The sequence below is a fragment of the Emys orbicularis genome, chromosome 5, assembly GCF_028017835.1.
Source record: "Emys orbicularis isolate rEmyOrb1 chromosome 5, rEmyOrb1.hap1, whole genome shotgun sequence".
NCBI lineage: Eukaryota > Metazoa > Chordata > Testudines > Emydidae > Emys > Emys orbicularis.
This window is the reverse complement of record NC_088687.1, coordinates 101,434,303-101,454,783: the sequence shown is the minus strand read 5'-3', so window position 1 is coordinate 101,454,783 and position 20,481 is coordinate 101,434,303. Positions and strand designations below refer to the sequence as shown.

The following is a 20,481-nucleotide window of genomic DNA, read 5'->3' as shown; positions in this document are numbered from 1 at the left end:
AAATATATTTCCATCAATAATAATATAATTTAGAGATGGGTGGGGTGGATTAACGCACGGACCCATAGGGCCTGTGCCCAGGAGTCCTGGCCAATTTGGGGGCCCCAGGAGCGCCGGAACCTGTGTAGAATGGAGGTGGGCTACCAGCACCGGAACTGTGGCTCCACCTGTGCTCCTCCTCTTCCTCTGATGCCCCATCCCCTGTTCCTCTTCTTCCCCCGCAGGCCCTGGCCAGGCTGAAAGCTGGAGCCAGGCCAAGGTAAGAGCTGCTCAGGGAGCCCGGGCCACTGTGGGGAGTACCAGACCCTCCACTTCCTCTGGGTTGGGAGGCTGGGGGGACCAAGAGCAGCCCCCCAGCCTGTGTCTCTACCCACCAGGGCACGCCACCCAGGGCAGGTGGAGGGTCCAGGGCTCCCCACAGTGGTCCAGGCTCCCTGAGCGACTCTTAGGGGCCTCGGGGAGGAAAGCGGGAGCAGGGGACAGGGCCCCATGGTGGGGGGGGGGACTAAGGTCCACCTGAGCCCTCCCACCACCAGGAAGAGGCTGGTGCTGTTAGCAGGGCCTGCACTTCGCAGCGGGGTAGCTTTATCAGCTCCCCTGCTGCAAAGCACAGCTCCTGCCGCCGCCACTCCACATCTGCCCAAGGCTTCACCCATGTTAAAAAGCGGGTCGGCGTGGCCCTCCCATTTTTAAAAAGGGGGAGGCATGGATGCTCCCAGTTCCGGCACCCCTGAGCCTCCACGGTGTGGGGGGTCCAAATATTATTTGTGCCCAGGGCTCCAATAAATCTTAATCCGCCTCTGGAGATACGCAAAGTGGGAATAGATATGTTTGAGAACTTATTACAGTTTAATTTAAGATATTTACTTTGTGTATTGTGACATGTGATGTTGACAATTTGTGTTTTATTAGTAATAAAGTTTAACTTTTTATATCTCAATGTCTACTATCATTAAATGATTGTTTGGCCCCAGCCCCATCTGACCCCTGATAATTTCCTGCAATTGTGAAAATTTAAATTGATAAAAATAAAAAATGCTTAAAACCCATAATTAGGTGCAACTGGGAAAATTTAAATCAATTAATGTAGAAATTTGTTTAAAAATAAACCTTGATATCTATTGAAGTTATAAAAAAAATTCATATTCTGTCAGGCCTAATTAGACTTCAGTGCAGTTTACTATGTGTAAGTCTTTCAGATGAGATTTTAAGAATGGAGGTTCTGTTTGTCGTATGTGGACATTAAAGATCCCATTATTCTATTATTGAGAGATGGGGTTAGCCTCAGTATCTCTGGCCAAAAGTCACTCCTTCCACCTTTGTGCAGCATGCTATATACCACACTTGATACCAGAGGTAGCTGCATTTTGTTGATGGAGTACAGTATGTTTATAGCACTTTGGGCTATTTCAGGATGAAATCCTCTCTATAAATAATATTAATATTTATGACAAAATATATTTTACATTAATTTGTCTCTTCCTCTCTTCTAGTGCAGTCCTTCCTCAATGAAAATGACATTGAGAATGAAGGCACGCACCTATAAAATAATATTGGAAGGTTAAAAATCCTATATTCATTTCTCATGCACTAGTGCACTGTAATGTCTGGGTTCTCCAAAGAAAATGTTTAAACATGAACAAAAAATTGTTTAACTGGAATTATGCAGTCTTAGAGTTTGTAAAATCTTGTGCTTACCAAGCATGAATTTTGGATCTAAATTGAACTGAAGTGGTCCTTATAAAGTAATGGAGCACCCCACTTACACCTTGCTCACATTTTTCTTCTCTTTTATATGTATCATTTTAGTAATATATATATTTAAAAAATCTATTGAGGCCAGGAGTGGAAAGCAGTAGAGGTATGCTCAGATGTCTAAGAGCTATAACCCTGGTATTAGAGCTGCATGGAAATTTTTCAGTGGAACATTTTTCTTTTGGAAAATGCCAAGTTGTTGTAACCAAAATGTTTTGCAGAAACATGTAATCTTTGATGAAAGTGCATTTAAAAAGAAAAATTGAAAAAAAAACATTTAGGACTTTTTGGAACAGAATGTTAAATTTTCTGTCTCAAAACTTTTTGTTTCAGTTTTTTGTGTACGTTATAAAGCACAAACTACCACTTATCATACATGGGTAAGGGTGCCAGATTTTTCTGCTGCTTTGCACATACTGAACTTTTATATAAATGCTGCTTTGATCTTTCTTGTTATGGTGCACAGTAGAACTTCAGAGACCAAGGGCCTGATTCTTATTTATGTGAATGCCCTGGTTCGCTGCTCTTGACTTTTGTGTAAATGAGAATCAGGCCCCAATATTTAGAATGTGTTTTCAGAATATTTAATTGTATGTTTATACCACAGTGATTGGGAGGTGAAAAAACTAAGTAAGTATCACAAACACCTCTTACCTTTCCCTCTTCTCCATTCCATTCATACTAACCTATATGTTGCACTTTTTGGGACACACAAGGTCTGATTCTCTACTGCCTTTTACCTTATGCAATCATTTATACCTATGCAAACTGAGTGCAAATTTGGTGTAAAGTGCTACCAAATCAGAATGTTAACATTTTACATCTCTTAACACGTGTAAGTGATTGCACATAGTGCAAGGCAGAGGAGAATCTGGCCCTCTATTTGTTCCTACACCAGAAGTGGGCAAACTATGGCAGGACCCTCCTGCCCGGCCCCTGAGCTCCTGCCCTAGGAGGCTAGCACCCAGTCCCTCCCCTGCTGTTCCCCCTCCCCCACAGCCTCAGCTTGCTCCGCTGGCGCAATGCTCTGGGCGGCGGGGCTGAGAGCTCCTGGGGCAGCACAGCTGCAGAGCTGAGGCCTGACCCGGTGCTCTCTGCTGCGTGGTGGCGTGGCTGGCTCCAGCCGGGCAGCGCGGCAGCCTGTCCTGGTGCTCTGGGTGGCGCGGCTGTAGTGCTGCCAGCCACCGGTGTTCGAGGCAGCATGGTAAGGGGGCAGGGAGCAGGGGGGTTGGATCAAGGGCAGGGGAGTTTGGGGTGGTGGTCAGGGGGCGAGGGTGTGGATAGGGGTCGGGGTGGTCAGAGGGCGGGGAACAGGGGGGGGTTGAATGGGGGCAGGGGTCCCCAGGGGGCAGTCAGGAAGGAGGGGGGATTGGATGGGGCGGCAGGGGCAGGCAGGGGTTCCGGGGGCGGTCAGGGAACTGGGGGGGTTAGGTGGGGCAGGAGTCCCGGGGGGGGCCGTCCGGGGGCGAGAAGCGGGGGGGCAGGTGGCAGATAGGGGGCGGGGCCGAGCCACGCCTGGCTGTTTGGGGAGGCATAGCCTCCACGAACCGGCCCTCCATACAGTTTTGGAAACCTGATGCAGCCCTCAGGCCAAAAAGTTTTCCCGCCCCTGTCCTACACTATACTCATCAGCCCGCCTGTCCTTCAGTAGCGATAGTGTAAGGCTATGTTTTAACTTCAGAAGTGTGTTTTTACATTGAAATATCTAACTCGAGATAGCTATTGCCATATAAAATCCTAATGGAGAGAAAGGGGCTGTAGTTTTAAGCTCAGTGTAGCTAGTCAAGGTAAATCCAGGTGGGAGTATAGAGTTGACTAGTGCTCTAATTCTAGGAGGAGGGCCCCCTTACTACTTTTAGGGGTTACTTCATCTCTGTCTTATGTCCCCCATATTTCTCACTGCTGTTTGGCTTGAAGCAAGCCACTTGACATTCAGGTCCCCTCTACTTTTTTCCCATAATTTGAGCACTGGAGTTGACCTCGATTAGATAGATTTAGGTAAAAACTACTGTGCCTTGTTTCACTAGGATTTTACATTGCAGTAGCTAGCTCAATGTAAAACACACATGGATTTATGGAAAATAGGTCTTGGCAAATTAACTTGATTTTTTTTTCAGATATGACAAGTTTGGTTGATAAAGGTAATAGTGTTGATTAATATACTTAGATATCTGTGAGGCATTTGACTTGGTAGCACATAACATTTTGATTAAGAAACTGGAACAATATCAAATGAAGATTTCACACATTAAATTAATTAAAAACTGGGTAAATGATAGGGCTCAAAATGTAATTGTAAACAGAGAGTCATCATTCAGTGGGCGTATTTCTAGTGGAGTCCTGAATGTATCAGTTGTTGGTGCTGCATTATGTAACATTTTTATCAAAGACCTGGAAGAAAGCAAAATCATTAATGATAAAGTTTGCAGGTGACACAAAGTTTGGGAGAGTGGTAAATAAGGAAGAGGACATGTCACTGATACAGAGTGATCAGGATCACTTGGTAACCTGGGCTCAAACAATGTGCATTTCTATACAGCCAAATGTGAAGTCCTACATTTAGGAACAAAGAATTCAGCCCATACTTACAGGATAGAGGACTCCATCTTGGGAAGCAGTGACTTGGAAAAAAGACTTCTGGGGTCATGGTGAGTAATCAGGTGAACATGAGCTTCCTGTGCGATGCTGTGGCCAAAAGGCCTACCGTGATTCTTGGATGAAGAGAGGTTATATTACCTCTGTATTTGGCACTGGTGTGACCACTACTGGAATACTGTGTCCAGTTCTGGTGTCCACAATTCAAGAAGGATGTTGACAAATCACAGAGGGTTCAGAGAAGAGCCACAACAGTGAATAAAGAATTAGTAAACATGCTTTATAGTGATAACATCTGCCCCAAATATGGTTATTTGTGGCTAGGAACTGTGTCTTTCTGTGTTTGTACAGTGCCCAGCACAATTTGGCCCCAATTCTGGTTAGGTTCTTTGGGCACTACTGTAATATAAAATAGCAATAAATAAAAACAAAACCCATGCAGGATAAAAAGCACTTAAACTTAGAGGAAAAACACCCTGAAAATTCTGATGTGAATATCCTTTTAAGCCTCCACTCCTTTAGTTGTCTGATGATAGCACTTCGTTTTCTACCAAATGACCTTCTTCCTAATTAAATTATTTAAATCCATCTCTCACCAGACAGAGAAATTATTCACACTTCGTCCCAGGGATGATTACATTTGAAGGGCTTATCTATTGTTTAGTAAACATCTTTTTTTTTCTGATGTTCTTTTGAAAAAACTATATACATTAGTCTAGAAGACATCAAAGTTATTCCATCAGAAGCAGTGCTGTTGGCAGTAGAATTGCTTTGATAAATATGAAGCATACTAAATCTCCCAACAGGAGAGATACTGCAGGCATAACAACCATGTCAATAAAACACACAGGAAATCTTAAATGCTAAAATAAATGCAGTGGAAGTAAAAATATAAGATCAGGAGGAGCTGCCTTCTTTCACCCAGCCCCAATTGGAGGAGCAACTATATTGCTACATGACTTTTTTTAACAATATATGGGGCTTTACTCATTTGCATTGTCCTGTTGACTTTGAGGTAGCTTGTGAATAAAGTGAGCAGGATTTGGTCCATGATTAAAAAAAGCTAAAAGAAAAAGTGGTATAATCTTTTCTTTCTTCTACATACTGAATCTTGAGAGAATCACTCAGGCAGGAGGATGGGTGTGAGAACCTTAGGAAAGATGCATTCTCAAGTAAAAGTTTTTGACCTAAATAACTTTGATGGGGGGTGGTAGGGAGAGGAACATCTTGCACATTTGGAATGCTTGTTTTATTGAAAAATATCTGGATAAGCCAAATGTAGAGAAACAGTATATTTAATGCAGTAAATTTTATATTTACAGTGGCATAACCATCCAGTTGCATGCACACCTCGTAAAAAATGCTAGTAATTTTGGAGGTCTCTGCTACACATCTGGGCCCATCCTGCAGAGGAATATGCAAATATGGACTCATGCGCATGCAGAGTCCTATTGAAAACAGCTGAACTCTATGTGGGCATAAGGATCCTCATTTGCAGAGATCTTTTCAGGATTGTGCCCATGGTGGCGGGTGTGACGTTATCTGATTAAAATATGACCATATAGCTCATTGTTGCAACCACTGTTATATATTTACAACAAATCTGGTACAACATGTGGCATGTAAGATGTCTATGAAAAGGTTATGATTTGCTGGTTATGATTATGCTATCTGTATGCATGTATCATTTTTGTATTTGAAGTTATGAGTATTGGCTCTATACCTGGATTTCAAATGTTTGCTCCTGGGGTAACGCTCACAAGGTAGTTAGCCAGCACATCTTGGAGGGACTATTCAAATTGAGTGGCACCTGTCTGAACCAGTTCTATGCTGACCGTTGGCTGCCTTTCCCGCCAAAGTTCCAAAAGGGCACGAAAACGTCAACAAGAAGTTAAACAAAGATGGAGTCGAGCTGTTGTTTGGTAGGCACGCCATTTTGAATTTCAGACTCCATATGTAATATATGGTCAAATACCTTAACCAAATGTAAAGGCATAAAGTATAACTTATTCTAAAGCACAAAGCAACTTGTAATCTCTATTTCATATACAAAAACACGTTACAGTAAATACAGTCCTTGGTGTAGTGCCCAGCCCCTGAGAGAGCTTCTTTGGATATCTTTCTTGCCAATTTTCAGTGCACAATTTTTCCTTCTACCCACAAGGTTTGTTGTTAAATGGGATTCTACAGCTTCTCTGTGATTTACCTCGTGTCTGTTTTTTGTTTTTAATTCAGCTAATGGCTGTGACCCTCCATAAAAAATTGAAAAAAAAAAAAATCTGCTTACTGAGCATACTTTGCTATCTTTAATATCTGTTCTTACATTAAATATTTCTGTTCATCTTTGTGTTAGCAGCAAACAGTAACCCTGAAGAGCTTTTTTAAGAAAAGAAATGGCTTTGAAAGCAGCATAACAGTAGTAGCATATTTCTTTGCTTTTTTTTTTAACAGTCCGAAGCACAAAATACACTGATGATCCAGCTGTCATCACATGAAGCTTGAGGATCTAATAGAAGCTGTAAATGTAGTAGGCTTGTTTTATAAAGTAGCTGCTTGTCGTTCTTGATGATGAATGGCTGCTCTACTCTGAACCAGCATTACATAAACATTTCATAATAAGCTTTTCCTTAAGAACAAGAGTGTATCCTGTTAATTGGGATAATTGGTAAATAAATGAAATGCTTAAACAAATTCTTTATGTCTTCGCCCATTCTGTTTGTCTAGCAGCAAGAGTTGTAGCTGTTAAAGGGAATCGCAATGTAATAGGAAACAGATGGTAATGACTACATCTAATTACAATGGGGGTGGTGCAGGTACCGGGATCTGACCCATTTTTATCTTATTTACTGACACAGGAAATGTTGGTCAATGAAATTTATCAGACATTCTTTGCAAGGTCATGAATTTATCTTTTTTATATAATTAGGCCAGATCTTCAGCTGGTGTAAAGTGAAGTTAATCGAGTTATGTTGATTTCCACCAAGTGTGGATCTGGCCCATGACAAGAGCTTTCCTGTTCTTCAAAGTTGCCTTATCTTTTCTGTGGGTTAAATTTTGGGTTGTTTACTGTTGAAATTAGTGAGGATAGAAAAAAGTTTATTTGGCCTAATGTTTTGTCAAACACACACAGCGTAGTTCCTATAAACAAAGTATTATTGGATATGTTTGAGGGCAATCTGTTTTATTGACCATGGCAAAGATTTGATACATTTCTCCTGAACATTCTATCTGTTCTAACAGGATCCAACATTCTTCTGGTTTTGAGAAAGACCAATCTACCAGAACTTTATTTGGCAGGCTTGATAACTGATCCAGTATTAGGAGCTGGAAAACCTCCTTCTGATCTGTTTATTTAGTAAGTTAAACTCTGTGGTTTTCCTTGTTTGTTTCCAAATGATTTTTATAATGCTATTTCATATATCTGCAATCATTTTATCATGTATGCTTGTGTGTAAAATTTGGAACAGGAAATATAGTTAAGGAAGTGCATTTATTTTTATAGCCGATGTTCTGTCTTTTGAAGATAAACTACATTTTTTCCAACTGTCAATCTTTTGAGATGACATATGAGGGGTCCAAAATTAAGATCATAGAGCATTTCTAAATTGGCTAGAAGTAGCACTCTTAAATCTTTAAATGAGTTTATCATGTGTTTAAATCAAAATTTGTTTCTCATTCTGGGATATTTATTGCCTCTCTCTGTTTAATTATTGCTTATTACCCTCCTGGATTTTTGATTTCCTTTGTTATCTCCTAGGGTGAGGTAGTACAGGAATTCTTGACTAGTGGGGTTTGAGCTGCCCCGGTGGCAAGGCAATGCTCATTGGTTTGCACCCTATTGCTAGTGGGAGAAGAAAAGCACCAACATCCTGTAATTAGTAAAACCCAACAAAAACTGAGAAAGCAGAGGGATGGAACAGGTCATTTCCTCCTGCAGCTACTCTCTTTGCTCCACCCAGCCCACAGCATCTCCTCAGCACTCCACATTTTCCTCAGTGCTCAGCTCTGGAGGAAATGGTACTACCCTGGAGCTGAATTCTGTATGGGTAGAAAGGGAGGAAGCACTTGTATCAGTCTCTCACCAGCCAGCCCCACCTACATTCCCCCAGTCCATGCAGCATCCTAAACATGCAGAAACAGTTTCTGGCTGTATCTACCTAAATCCCACAATCCAATGTAGCCACTTAAAACTGTGGTATTTGAGTGGAGCACTTCAGTAAACCATGGATGGAAAAAGTATTGAACCCCTGAGTTAACAGATTTTGATTTCAAATAACGTGACAATATACTTATACAGTAGAACCTCAGAGTTACAAACACTAGAGTTACGAACTCATCAGTCAACCACACACTTCATTTAGAACTGGAAGTACACAATCAGGCAGCAGCAAAGACCAGAAAAAAAGAAAAAGAAAAAAAAGCAAATACTACACAGTACTGTGTTAAACGTAAACTACTAAAAAAATAAAGGGAAAGTAGCATTTTTCTTCTGCATAGTAAAGTTTCAAAGCTGTATTAAGACAATGTTCAGTTGTAAACTTTTGAAAGAACAACCATAAAGTTTTGTTCAGAGTTACAACCAACCTCCATTTCCAAGTTATTCATAAGTCTGAGGTTCTGCTATAACACAATTTTATGTTGTGTCTCTGCTATTGTTACCCCTTCTATTGTGCTATTTCTAACTTTCTGGGCCAAAGGTTCCAATGCAAAGGGCAGAGGGGAAATACCTGTCTTGGTCCTCAAAGTATCTTAAACCTCTGAACTTGCTACCATTTATTCTGACTAGCTTGGGTTGTATGTAGGTCTGTGCTCATATCACAAGTTAGAACCCATGCATGACAATGTTGTTTTTTGTAATTAGCCCTGATTAACAATCTAATCTTGTGTTGCTATTTGTTGGTTGATTATTTTTTTAACTGCTAAATCACTTTAGATGAGCTTTAAAATTAGTCAAAGTTGTTCTTAGATTGGTGCAATCTTGATTCTATCAAGAAATTCAGACAAAAACAAAAGGTTACTAAGATTTGAAATTTATTTGTCAATAAAAAGTGCATAGTACAAGCCCTTTATCCCAGTTCCAAATACTCAGTAGAAGATTAATAGTAAACCTCAAATGGCACAGACATTATTTTTGTTTGGCATGATTCAGACATTTTAAACCACCAATTTACATCAGGTACATCACATTATCATTTTTCATCTTTCGGTAACAAACATTACATGGCTAAGTGATCTGCAGACACTATATGAACACACATGATTTTTCATTTCAGAATATAATAATTGTGTTAAGCAGATGCTAAAATACTATTATTTTAACAAAGTTATAAACGAAGGTATAAACAAACTCTCTTCTTTATTTCTTTAATTTCTACAACTTGTCTCTTATTAGCTGAGCCTCAAACCTTTAATATAAAATTGATCATGGTCTTAAACTTTACATCCCACTAATCTCTTCCAAGGGGTTCCTCTTAAAATTTACAGTGTTCAGTTTTGTAATCATGATGCAGTTATTTCATCACAAATTATTATTATGGGCTAGATTCTGCCACCCTTATTAATGATGTTGCAGTTAGAACATTCTCTGACAATAGTCAAACTAATTACAATGGAACTACTTGTTGAGTAAAATAACATGAATAAAAGTGGCAAAATACAGCCTTATAATAGCTACTTTTACTTTAAGCAGTAATATTGGTCTGAAGTTTACATACTGGAGAGAATATCTCAGAATTTAAAAGGGATACATGTTGGCATGGGATAGTGGCCTGGCTACGTAGCAAAACATTTTGCTATACAATATTTCCACTGCTTCTCTTTCACATAGAAAATTTAAAATAGAAATTTACATAAGGAAAGTACATATGTATAAAACCATTTGGACAACATTTTGACTAGCAAAATTTTAAGAAAAAAAAAGTTGATTCAACACAGAACACAATTAAAAATTTCTCAGATTACAACGTGCAAACATCCATGACTATATATTGGCCAAAATTTTAAAGCAGGGTGCACAAAGCAAGCCTTCTATATACATATTAGGGCATCTAAATAGAAGTGGTCTGATCTTCAGAGGTGCTGAGTACCTGCAAGTCATACTGACTTCAACAGGAGCAGGGTTTGCTCAGTACCTCTGAAATGAAGCCCCTTCCAGTTAGGTGCTTACATATGGAGATAGGCTTCTAACTTAATGCACCCAAGTTTGAAGACTTTTGGCCATTGACAGAGGTGTCCCTAGGGTATGGTGAATTGGGGCGACCGCTCTGGGCCCCGCACTTTGGGGGGCCCCACAGGCCAGCGTGATTGGCCAGCGCAGTCGGTCCCGGAAGTGACGGGTTGGTCCTGGAAGTGACGGATTTGTCACTTCCGCCCTGGGCTCCACATACCCCTAGGGACGGCCCTGGCCACTGATTCTTGGGGTGGGGTGGGGGGGGAAACACAGGTACGGTAGGCAATGTAAGTATTTTTTGTTGGTTCCATAAAAAAATACCACATTACCTACACTGTTCAAAATGTTATTCCAAACAAAGATGTACTAGGTAAAAACTAGCAGTTGGATAGCGTATCCCAGTAATGTCCTTACAGTGTTTGTGGCCTATACTGCCATCAGTCATATTGGGACAAATTCTCTCGATTACATTGTTGCAATCCCACTGTCTTCAGTAAGGTTGCATCAGGCTAACAGACAATTTGGCCCAATATTATTATTTTACTAATGCTCCCTATCTATAGGTGCTGTATTACACAGCATACTGCTACAGAGAAGCTCAGTGGTGCAGTTATGTACATCAAATTATAAAAGCAATTTTTCAGATCTGTACTGTATGTTTACAAGACAATTTGGCTGACCTGCCATTTACCCTGAGGAGGACAACCCTATCTCTGATAACAAAGGGATCCAACATGGTATTCTTCCAGGGCCCAGTTATGCAAATCTTTACTCATGTGAGTACCTCCTATGGCTACTTGCAAAAGTAAGCAGTTCTCATGTGAGTAAAAGCTTGCAGGATCAGGCCATTAATTCCCTGCATATTTGTTCTCCTTACTTTTGTGGAAAGTACCTCCATAGCCATCTGGTCACACAAAACTGTCCTTTACATTATTCTCATTAATTTCTCAAATTGATAAGAAAAATATAAAGTGTTACTTTTCTATACATCTTTAAAATGTTCTTAAATTATTTAATGTATGTTTAAAAAAAGTCACTCTCACTAGTTCAAACGGAAGATGCATATGCGCGCACACACACACACACACAAACATTAAAGGGAAAATATATGCCGTAGATCTTCACCTGCAATTTCTGTTTTGAACAAACCAACAACGAACAGATAAGAATCAAAAGTAATATATATATTACTTTTACTTATATATTTACAATATACAAGTAAAAACCAAATTGTAAGTAAGTGACAATTTTCTGAAGTTAATGACTGGTTAATAACATTTTGATCTTGTTACGTGTTGCAGCAAAAAATTTAAGATATTGATTATTATAAGATTATACTCAGGACAGAAAATTATAATGGATACTTGTCACTAGATTTTTCTTTTTGTAAAGTTTGTAAACAATTCTCTTTTAGAATTTAGTAGCCCAAGTTTTAGTTGTCTTTAAAAATATACTGAATCAGACAGCTCATTTATTGGTGAATGTATTTAATTTCATTTTGGTGATAATAATCTTTTGTGTAAATTCCTTACACGTCAGACAAGTTTTTGATGGTGATAATTCTCAGACACATACTCATGCACACACACATAGATTTCAGAGTAGCAGCCCGAAGAAGTGGGTTGTAGCCCACGAAAGCTTATGCTCTAATAAATTTGTTAGTCTCTAAGGTGCCACAAGTACTCCTGTTCTTTTTACACACATAGATGTACATTCATTACAGCAGATCCATGCTTTTGCAACAGCCTAAAAACTAGGTTAGCGGTCCAAAGAGTTAAAGCTGCTCTGAACAGCAAGGTAAAGGTAAAGTAATTTCACTTTTTCTACCCAAAACTCAAGCTAATGTTTGCAACTAAGTTTCCAAAATATGTAGGGGGAAAAAGAGAATTAATCTGAAAAATAACTTTTAATAACTATAAATGCACAAGGATTTAAATTTTCCTTCAATTATGCCAGAGACCACTGCAAAGAAATTATGTATTGTAATCATTGTAACAAAAAGAGAATGAGTGGAATGTCCACAGTAAAACAACAACCAAAACCCCACCCCCTGCAGCTCCTTATTGTTTATTCAAATATCACCTACTAGGAATGGTAATATATAAAGCAAGAATTAATTTAAAAGTGAAATAGCTACTAGCTGTTCCATACCAAAATAATATCATCCTGCTTTATGTAAATGCAAAAGGAAAATAGTATCGAATGGGATTTAGTACTCTGATCACTTGCGTTCATTTGGTCGTGCAAGGTTTTAGCTGTCGAGCATTTCCAGAATTACAAGGTCTAATCCACGGGTGGGGCTGGTGGTTCTTGTCCCTGGTTGTACAAAAGGAAAAAAAATGCACTGATTTAGAAATTCTAGTCTACTTATGACTTATAAAAAGAATGAATACAAAGGAGATACATGCTTCCTGTTTTTTAAATCCTCCTCCAATATTCAAAGTAAATAACAAACAGACGCAATTCTGTTTTTCCCTTCAGCATGGATTTTGCCAACCCCCAACTACAGTCCCAAAGGTCCCATTTCTACTCTTATTTGTTTGCTTACATTCCTCCCACCTTGACAGTGTGCTGGGATCACTGATCTTCCCCCAGGTTGAAGACAACTGGATGGATGCAGCTTCAACTGAAGGAGAGTTATTTGAGTATGTAGGAATTTAGGCCTACATTAGGCCTGAGTGAACTATGGTTTTAAATTGAATTTGGATTTTAGCATGAGTGATAGGTGTAAAGCATGTGACCAGAAAGAATTAGGGTTGCCAATTTTGGTTGGACATATTCCTGGAGGTTTCATCACAACATAATCTTTCATTCCTGGAAACTCTAGGGCTACCATGGAGGGTTGGCAACCCTAGAAGGAATAAGATAATGAAAAAGGAGGATTGTTTGTATAAAACTTGTAGTGACCTTTAAAATACCAGTGTATCTTATTTAAGGTTTGGGTTGAGATAACAGAAATCAAGAAAATATAGCTAATTAGATATCAGGTGCAGTAAATAATTGGTCTTTTTCATTTGTTATAAAACAATGCTTAGTTTAGTGGTTAGAAAGAAATATGGCAAAATGACATAAGAAAACCTTGAAGAAACAGGCCCAATCACTAATCTTGTCTTGACCAGAGCAGAGGACAGGGTTCAGACCTAAGCTGTTTCATCTGACCTGAGTCAAGTTCTGATAATCAGCAATGATATCACTTGTTTGTTATAGTGTATAAAAAAAGCAAAGTTTTCTAGGGTTTCTTTGTCAGAGCTTTCCCTGACCCCCTGGAGCCATGCTATGATGGGAAGGTGTCTCCCAGGACTGAACCTGTTGTGAGTATTCAGCCAACGCTTATAACTGTAATTGTTGCTAGGGCATAGAATATCAGAGCATATATGCTTATACTGATATTTTGGATGCAACCAATGCCTAATGGCCTTTGGACCAATAAGTGCTTCTGTGGAAACTGAGTCATGATAAAAATAAAATTACTAGGAAAATTATTTCCAACAGAATCCAGCAGTGTTGTCGTCACAGCACACTCTATCCTACTTGTGCTCTTCTGTACAGCAGACTCCAAGGGTGGCCTCAGTAAGTCTATGTTCAGTTTGGTTTTGTTTTGGAAGTGGAGTCCTACTCTGATGGGTGACTTTGTGATATTCCATATGTAAGGATCTAGGAATTAGAACCTGGGTCTGCAGAGCCTGGGACATCTGATATCCCCACAGTGCCCATGCAGAGCTATAGCCAGGAGCACTATGGAGAGTAGGCACTGCAGGAAGCGCCATCCAAGAGACCCAGAGTGACAGTACCCTGCAGCCCTCTGATTGGCTAAGTGTCCTATTTAACCCCAGGGGTTGCCCCAGAAAGTTGTTTGGGTAACCACACAGAGTTTGGCCTGTGGCAATGCTAGACTTTGCTTGATCTCTGGCCTCTGACTCCAGCTTGACCCTGACTCTTGCTTATGGAACCTGGCCCTTGTGAGTCCTCCAACTCCTGCCTGGTGACTACTGGCCCTGATGGGGAGAACTCACCCCACCTATGACCATTAGGTCAGACCATCTATGCCCTGGTCCTTTACACCATGTTTATCATCTCAACTATTTCCACATCATATTGCTCAGTGTAAAGTTAAAAAAAATGGGGGGGGGGGTGTTAACCACCATCCTAAAAACACATCTCAGTTCTTGCCATCTTGATAAAGATTCTGCAGATCAAATTGAGGCCCTTGGTTACTCAAGTGCATCTTGTGGGTTTGAGTGGGTATTACTGATCAGAACATAACACTTCAGTTTATGGTTCACCACAAGGAATAGAATCCAGCTCAATCTAAGTCCCTGCAGGACTCACAGAAGTATAATCAGTGAAAACTTACACTATGTCTACACTGCACACTTCACAACAGTGTGGCTGTGCCACTGCAGCTGCGTCTTTGTAAGGTGCACTGTGTAGCTGCTCTTTATCACTAGGAGAGCTCTCCTGGTGAAAAAATAAAATCACCCCCAATGAGGGGGTCATAGCTTTTTCACCAGGAGCATGGTTCTCACTGACAAAGCGCTGTCCACACCGGTGCTTTTCGTCGTTAAAACTTTTGTCGTTCAGGAGAGTGTTTGTTCACACCCCTGAGTGACAAAAGTTTTAACGACAAAAGTGGCAGTGTAGACATAGCCTTAGTTTTGTCAATAAAATAGGCAGAGGGAGCAGATCTATTCACTGAAAAGATGCTGTTTTTACAGTTACTTTTCAGAATATAACCACACTTTAAACAAAAGACTTAATTATTTCTAGTCTGAGAGACTTTTGCAGAAGGGAACATATACATTTTAATATTAATGTGGTACCAAAAAATAGCAGTAGAAAGCATAGGAAAACAGTTTTGGGGAAAAACTAATGAATATAATGTAGTGTACTTTTAAATGTTCCTAAATCTAGATATTTTATTTAGATTCTTTAGGTAGATTGCTTCAAGATACAGACATACTTACATTATGTGGACTGGCTGGTTTTCCAGCCATGTTGGATCCTCTTAGATTAGTTGGTCTCAGCAAAAACAAGACAAGAGCAATAACCACCCAGGCCATCATTATCATGGCAATACTGATGCCGTTATCACCAGAGGAATTTGGTCCTGGCACTACAGACAGAGAAAACTAAATTATAAAAGCGTGTGGGAGCAGAGTCCTTTTATCAGCATGAAAGTGTAAACAACACAAGTATCAGACCGAACTACAACAGTTTTGGTTCACAGCTGTGATTATTCTGTCTGCTTGGCTTTAAGATTCACAATTTTTTGTAAGGTTGACAAAAAAGTGCCAATTTCCTAAAGCTGCAATTAAATTCCCTCTTAATGGGTTGCAGATAAAAAGAGCACACTATGTTACTGTGCGCAGAGTATACAAAGACCAGTGTTCAGAATGATTTACAACTGATATCAGTGCAAAACAACAACATAATATTATACATATATCAATATAAGTGAAATATTCCACACTTGTAGGGGGAATGGTGTATGATTTTCATAGCCCATTTTTATAGGCCATTCACACTGCAAACCCCAATGCACCATGCAGAGTTGTTAGCCTCCACTTGCTCTTAAGCAATCTTGTGTATGTAGGAACAAGGAAGGCGTCTAGTTCTTTGTGTAACCCACAGTAGATGAGCATGAGTCTTTGTTCCCCTCTACTGGCTGATCTACATAGGTGGAGGAGTCTACTACAACTGCTGCCTAATAAAGCTAGTGGGAAAAGCTTGCTTTTAACACTGAAGGTCCAGGTTCAAACCCTGCTATCACAGCCCAAGCACAGAGGATCGTTATACCTACTTGCGAAAAGAAGTTTGCAAACCACTCAGAATAAATTGTTTACTGTTAATTTAGCTCTCCAATTGTTTCCAAGGAGACTGATGTTTCTAAATTTGATGGAAATTCAAAATTATGTATTGCAAAGATTGTGCAAACAGATGTCTGTCTTGGCATTAGTCATGAGCTTGGTGTGGCAAAGATTTCTCATTTAAGTATTTGACTCAATATGTGAGCTGTGTGGTGGTCACTGAGATCATGTTCCCTAACAGAGTGGCATAACTACTATAAACTATTTCCCTTTCTTCCTAAAACCAAAATATTGGTGTGTCAGGGTGCAGGAGGTCCTTAATTTCTGTGAAGAAGAGTGCTGCAGGAGGCAGAGGCAGGGACTGATAAAAAAGGGAAGCCGATATACTGACATTTACAACAAAATAACAAATGGAACTACAGCATATTTCCACAAAATTGAGAAATTCCCCTGAATGGAGTTGTCTGGTTGTACTACCAGGGAGAAATAAGTATTTAAAGTCTCCCAAATATCTGATTATTTGCATATTTAAAATATGCAGCCTTTTTCCTGAGATCAGTGGTGCCAGGTTTAGCACATTAGCTGCACGTTTCTGCTACAAGTAGTAGTGAAATGCTAGTATTTAAAATTACCTTAATTAAGCATTTGATTTAACATCCCATCACTCTGAATTCCTTCTCTTTCAGGCTCATAATATATCTTTTGAATCCAACAGCAAAATTGTCATTGACTTTACGTGGTGTAGTTTGTGTATTACTCATCAGAAGGTAACTAATGCAATGCTATTGGGAGGTAATCTTCAGAACAAGAAAAGCTAGATGATTTTATTTATGAAAGTTTAGATTTTGTACAAAACCTCAAAGTCTGGGGAAAATCCACAGGGAGAACCAGGGCCTTGAAATTTGCAGGTTTTTAGCATCCACTCATTTCTATTATCTTTGACAATTACATATAGAGTCTTTCACCTCTACCATGCTGGTTTAAATCTGGCCTATGTCAATGTTCAATGTTCACTGGCAGTTACCACCAGTAATAGCTGTTTGATGATCTATTTGCAGTGAGTGGGGTGGGGTCAGTCAAGTTCCTTGAGCACAAGTTTTCACAATGGAAAACTATTATCACTGTTGTCCCCTTTAATGGCATTTTCAAGAGAGCCCAAGGGCTCAGTGGGCACAGAGAACTATTCCCTCATCCATGAAGGTGATGTCTACATAACAGAGTTAAGGCAAGCTAATCGGCTATGGTGGGGAAGCTTGCAGGACTGCTGCCCACAACACAGCTCTTCTGTAATACAAGACTTCATGATCCAGAGCCATCGATCTGATATCCTTCATGTACATAAAATTCACTCAAAAATATAACAGAAAAATTGGGATGAATTATGAAAAATCAGACCTCAGCAGCACTTTCTCAGACCCAATGAGACAACTCTTTTGATTTTATGAACTAAAGGAATTGCCATTAAACTCCTGCTTTTCAAATGTTTGAAATGGAGACATCTCAAATCTGGAAAAGCTGCGAACATAGAACGGGTTCAACTATAAATGCCAATTACAAAAAAACATTCTAATGAGAGTTTGAAGGTCAGCCACTCTGGGTATGGGTCAGAAGGAGATCTAGCAGGTGCAAAATGAGAACATATAGTAACAGGAAATGTAACTTTCAGTTTGCTAGTTATGACATAAAATACTGATTCAGAACAGCATGTATAATTGTGCAGGCAAGCGTTCAGCTTGCAGTCTTGTTCTGTACAAGTGAAACAACATTAATCAGCTTGGTGCATCAATATTTGAAACTTTGGGAGGCCTTTATGCATCACATCCCCATCACATAATACTTAACCCTGCCTCAGAACAGACGTGTAGAATAGTTGACCTTTGAGGACCCTCTAGGGCTTCTGATTTTAGGTTTTAACCAATGAACACCAACAAAACATTCCTGATACTAAAAAAATAAAAATAAAAAAACCCTGGTGTATATCCTATTAACACCAGAAAAGAACTGGAAATGGTTACTTGTACCTAAGGGTTTGTCTACACAAAGAAGTAGTAGTGTGGACTACAGGGGTGTGATTTTTAAAGTGTACTAATGCATTGCACATTGATTGATCCATGCAGATCCTGTTGGTGTGCACTAAAGGTTCCCTAGTGTGCTTTAACACAGTGGTTCTCAACCAAGGATATGCATATACCCCTGGGAGTACGCAGATGTCTTCCACGGGGTACATCAACTCATCTAGGTATTTGCCTAGTTTTACAACAGGCTACATAAAAAGCACTAGCAAAGTCAGTACAAACTAAAATTTCATACAGACAATGACTTGTTTATACTGCTCTATATACTATACACTGAAACGTAAATACAATATTTATATTCCAATTGATTTATTTTATAATTATATGGTTAAAATGAGAAAGTAAGCAATTTTTCAGTAATAGTGTGCTGTGACACTTTTGTATTTTTATGTCTGATTTTGTAAGCAAGTAGTCTGTAAGTGAGATAAAACTTGGGGTACGCAAGACAAATCAGACTCCTGAAAGAGGTACAGTAGTCTGGAAAGGTTGAGAGCCGCCACTGCTTTAATGTAGTGCTTTTGAAACAGTACTTTGTTAAAGCGCAGTAGGGAATATTACAGAGAGATTAGATTACTCATTACAAGACTGTATACTGTAATGTATATACATTAACAAGTCATCAAAACACGTAAGGACAAGCTTAACTTTGAGCACATGCTTAAGTCCACCCCGTTCATAAAAGTTCAGCAAGTACTTAAATGCTTTGCTAACTTGGGTCCTAAAGTCACATATCACTTGACTAGCCAGTTTCACAAACTTCAATTGTCAAAAACCCAGTTGTGTTAGCAATGTCATGTTAATGTATTTTGACTGTATTCACATTCTTTTTATTCCCATTGAGTAAATTTCACTCAGGTACAGAGGGGCGGCATAAGGAGACCCAATTACATCCCATGATACAGTTAAAACATGCCTTGGTCTTGCAGAGCAGACAGAGAACAAGCCCTATTTTAGTTGTGTCCCTAAATCAGGTTATAGCCTTGGTGTTGCAGGGCTAGAGAACATGCAGGGTACATGGTAAAAACAGTTCGGTCCTGTGAACACTGCAAGGTCAACTCATAGTTTAAGTGTGCTGGGAAATTACTATGTGTAACTGGTTCCCTCATGTGTAAATGGCCCATGGTGGATGGCCAAAGATGATTCAAAGTCTTTAGAATTTAAGTTATAATACTTCAGAGTTGGGATTGATTCAAAATGGGAAATGAGGAGGTTAAGTGTGATATATTAGAACTTTTCAACTGACCTAATAATCTATTAATCCTACCTATATCTGCTCTATCCCAGAAAGATTTTGTTTAATTTAATAGGAGTTCTCACCCATGTGAAGGATCTGAATTATACCCTTAAAGTTCATCCATGAATCACAAGAGACTTTACATCAGTTCTGATCTGCATTTACCATACTAAAATTGTAGACTACCTTTCTGAGTCATTGTACTGACTTGCAACATTAACAGTCACAGATGACTACTCCTTAAATATTGCCTGCTTTGTTTCCAGTTAGTCTGATAAACTTTGAAATAAATTAGTATTATTCATCTTGTGCTCATTTGTAAGAGTCAAGGGAGTCCAACCTACTGCACTACCATCTGCCAGCTCCCTCTTCTCTCCCCCCTTAGTTCTATGATCCTCCCTCTTTTTCTGTTCTTTCCTCCCCTCCAGTTCTCCCTATGGTCTTTGATTTCCCTTCTCCTCCCCCTCACTAATCTTCAGATTTGCAGGGATGTGCCCTGCCTTCTCACGTTAGCCTCCTATAGAACACATCTCTTTCTAGTCTCTCCTGCCTCTGTGGCCATGATCAAGAAATGGTAATTTATTAACCACTGGAATAATTTCCCAAGGGTCATGGTGTATTCTACATCCCTGGCAATTTTAAAATCAAGATTGGATGTTTTTCTAAAAGATATGAGCTAGGAATTATTTTGGGGAGGTTCTATGGCCTGTGTTATACAGGAGGCGAGACTAAATAATCAAAATGGTCTGTTCTGACCTTAGAATCTATGAAAAAATTAGGCCTTGTCTACACTACCAAGTTTTGTCACAAAACTGATGTTGACACTCAAAAATCGGCATAATAAAA

The 20,481-nt window shown here is 39.5% G+C and overlaps 1 protein-coding gene across 1 annotated transcript in view; it reads right to left on the bottom strand.

The window, feature by feature from the left end:
• Positions 1 to 12,025: 12,025 nt before the first annotated feature.
• SMIM14 (small integral membrane protein 14) overlaps positions 12,026 to 20,481 on the bottom strand; it is a 66,297-nt gene continuing 57,841 nt past the window's right edge. Inside the window, exons 4-5 of the mRNA XM_065405526.1 lie at positions 15,484 to 15,632; positions 12,026 to 12,835 (exon numbers count right to left, since the gene is read on the bottom strand). Coding sequence (XP_065261598.1) covers positions 12,803 to 12,835; positions 15,484 to 15,632 — 182 coding nt within the window. The 3' untranslated portion in view covers positions 12,026 to 12,802. The remainder of the gene's footprint in view (positions 12,836 to 15,483; positions 15,633 to 20,481) is intronic.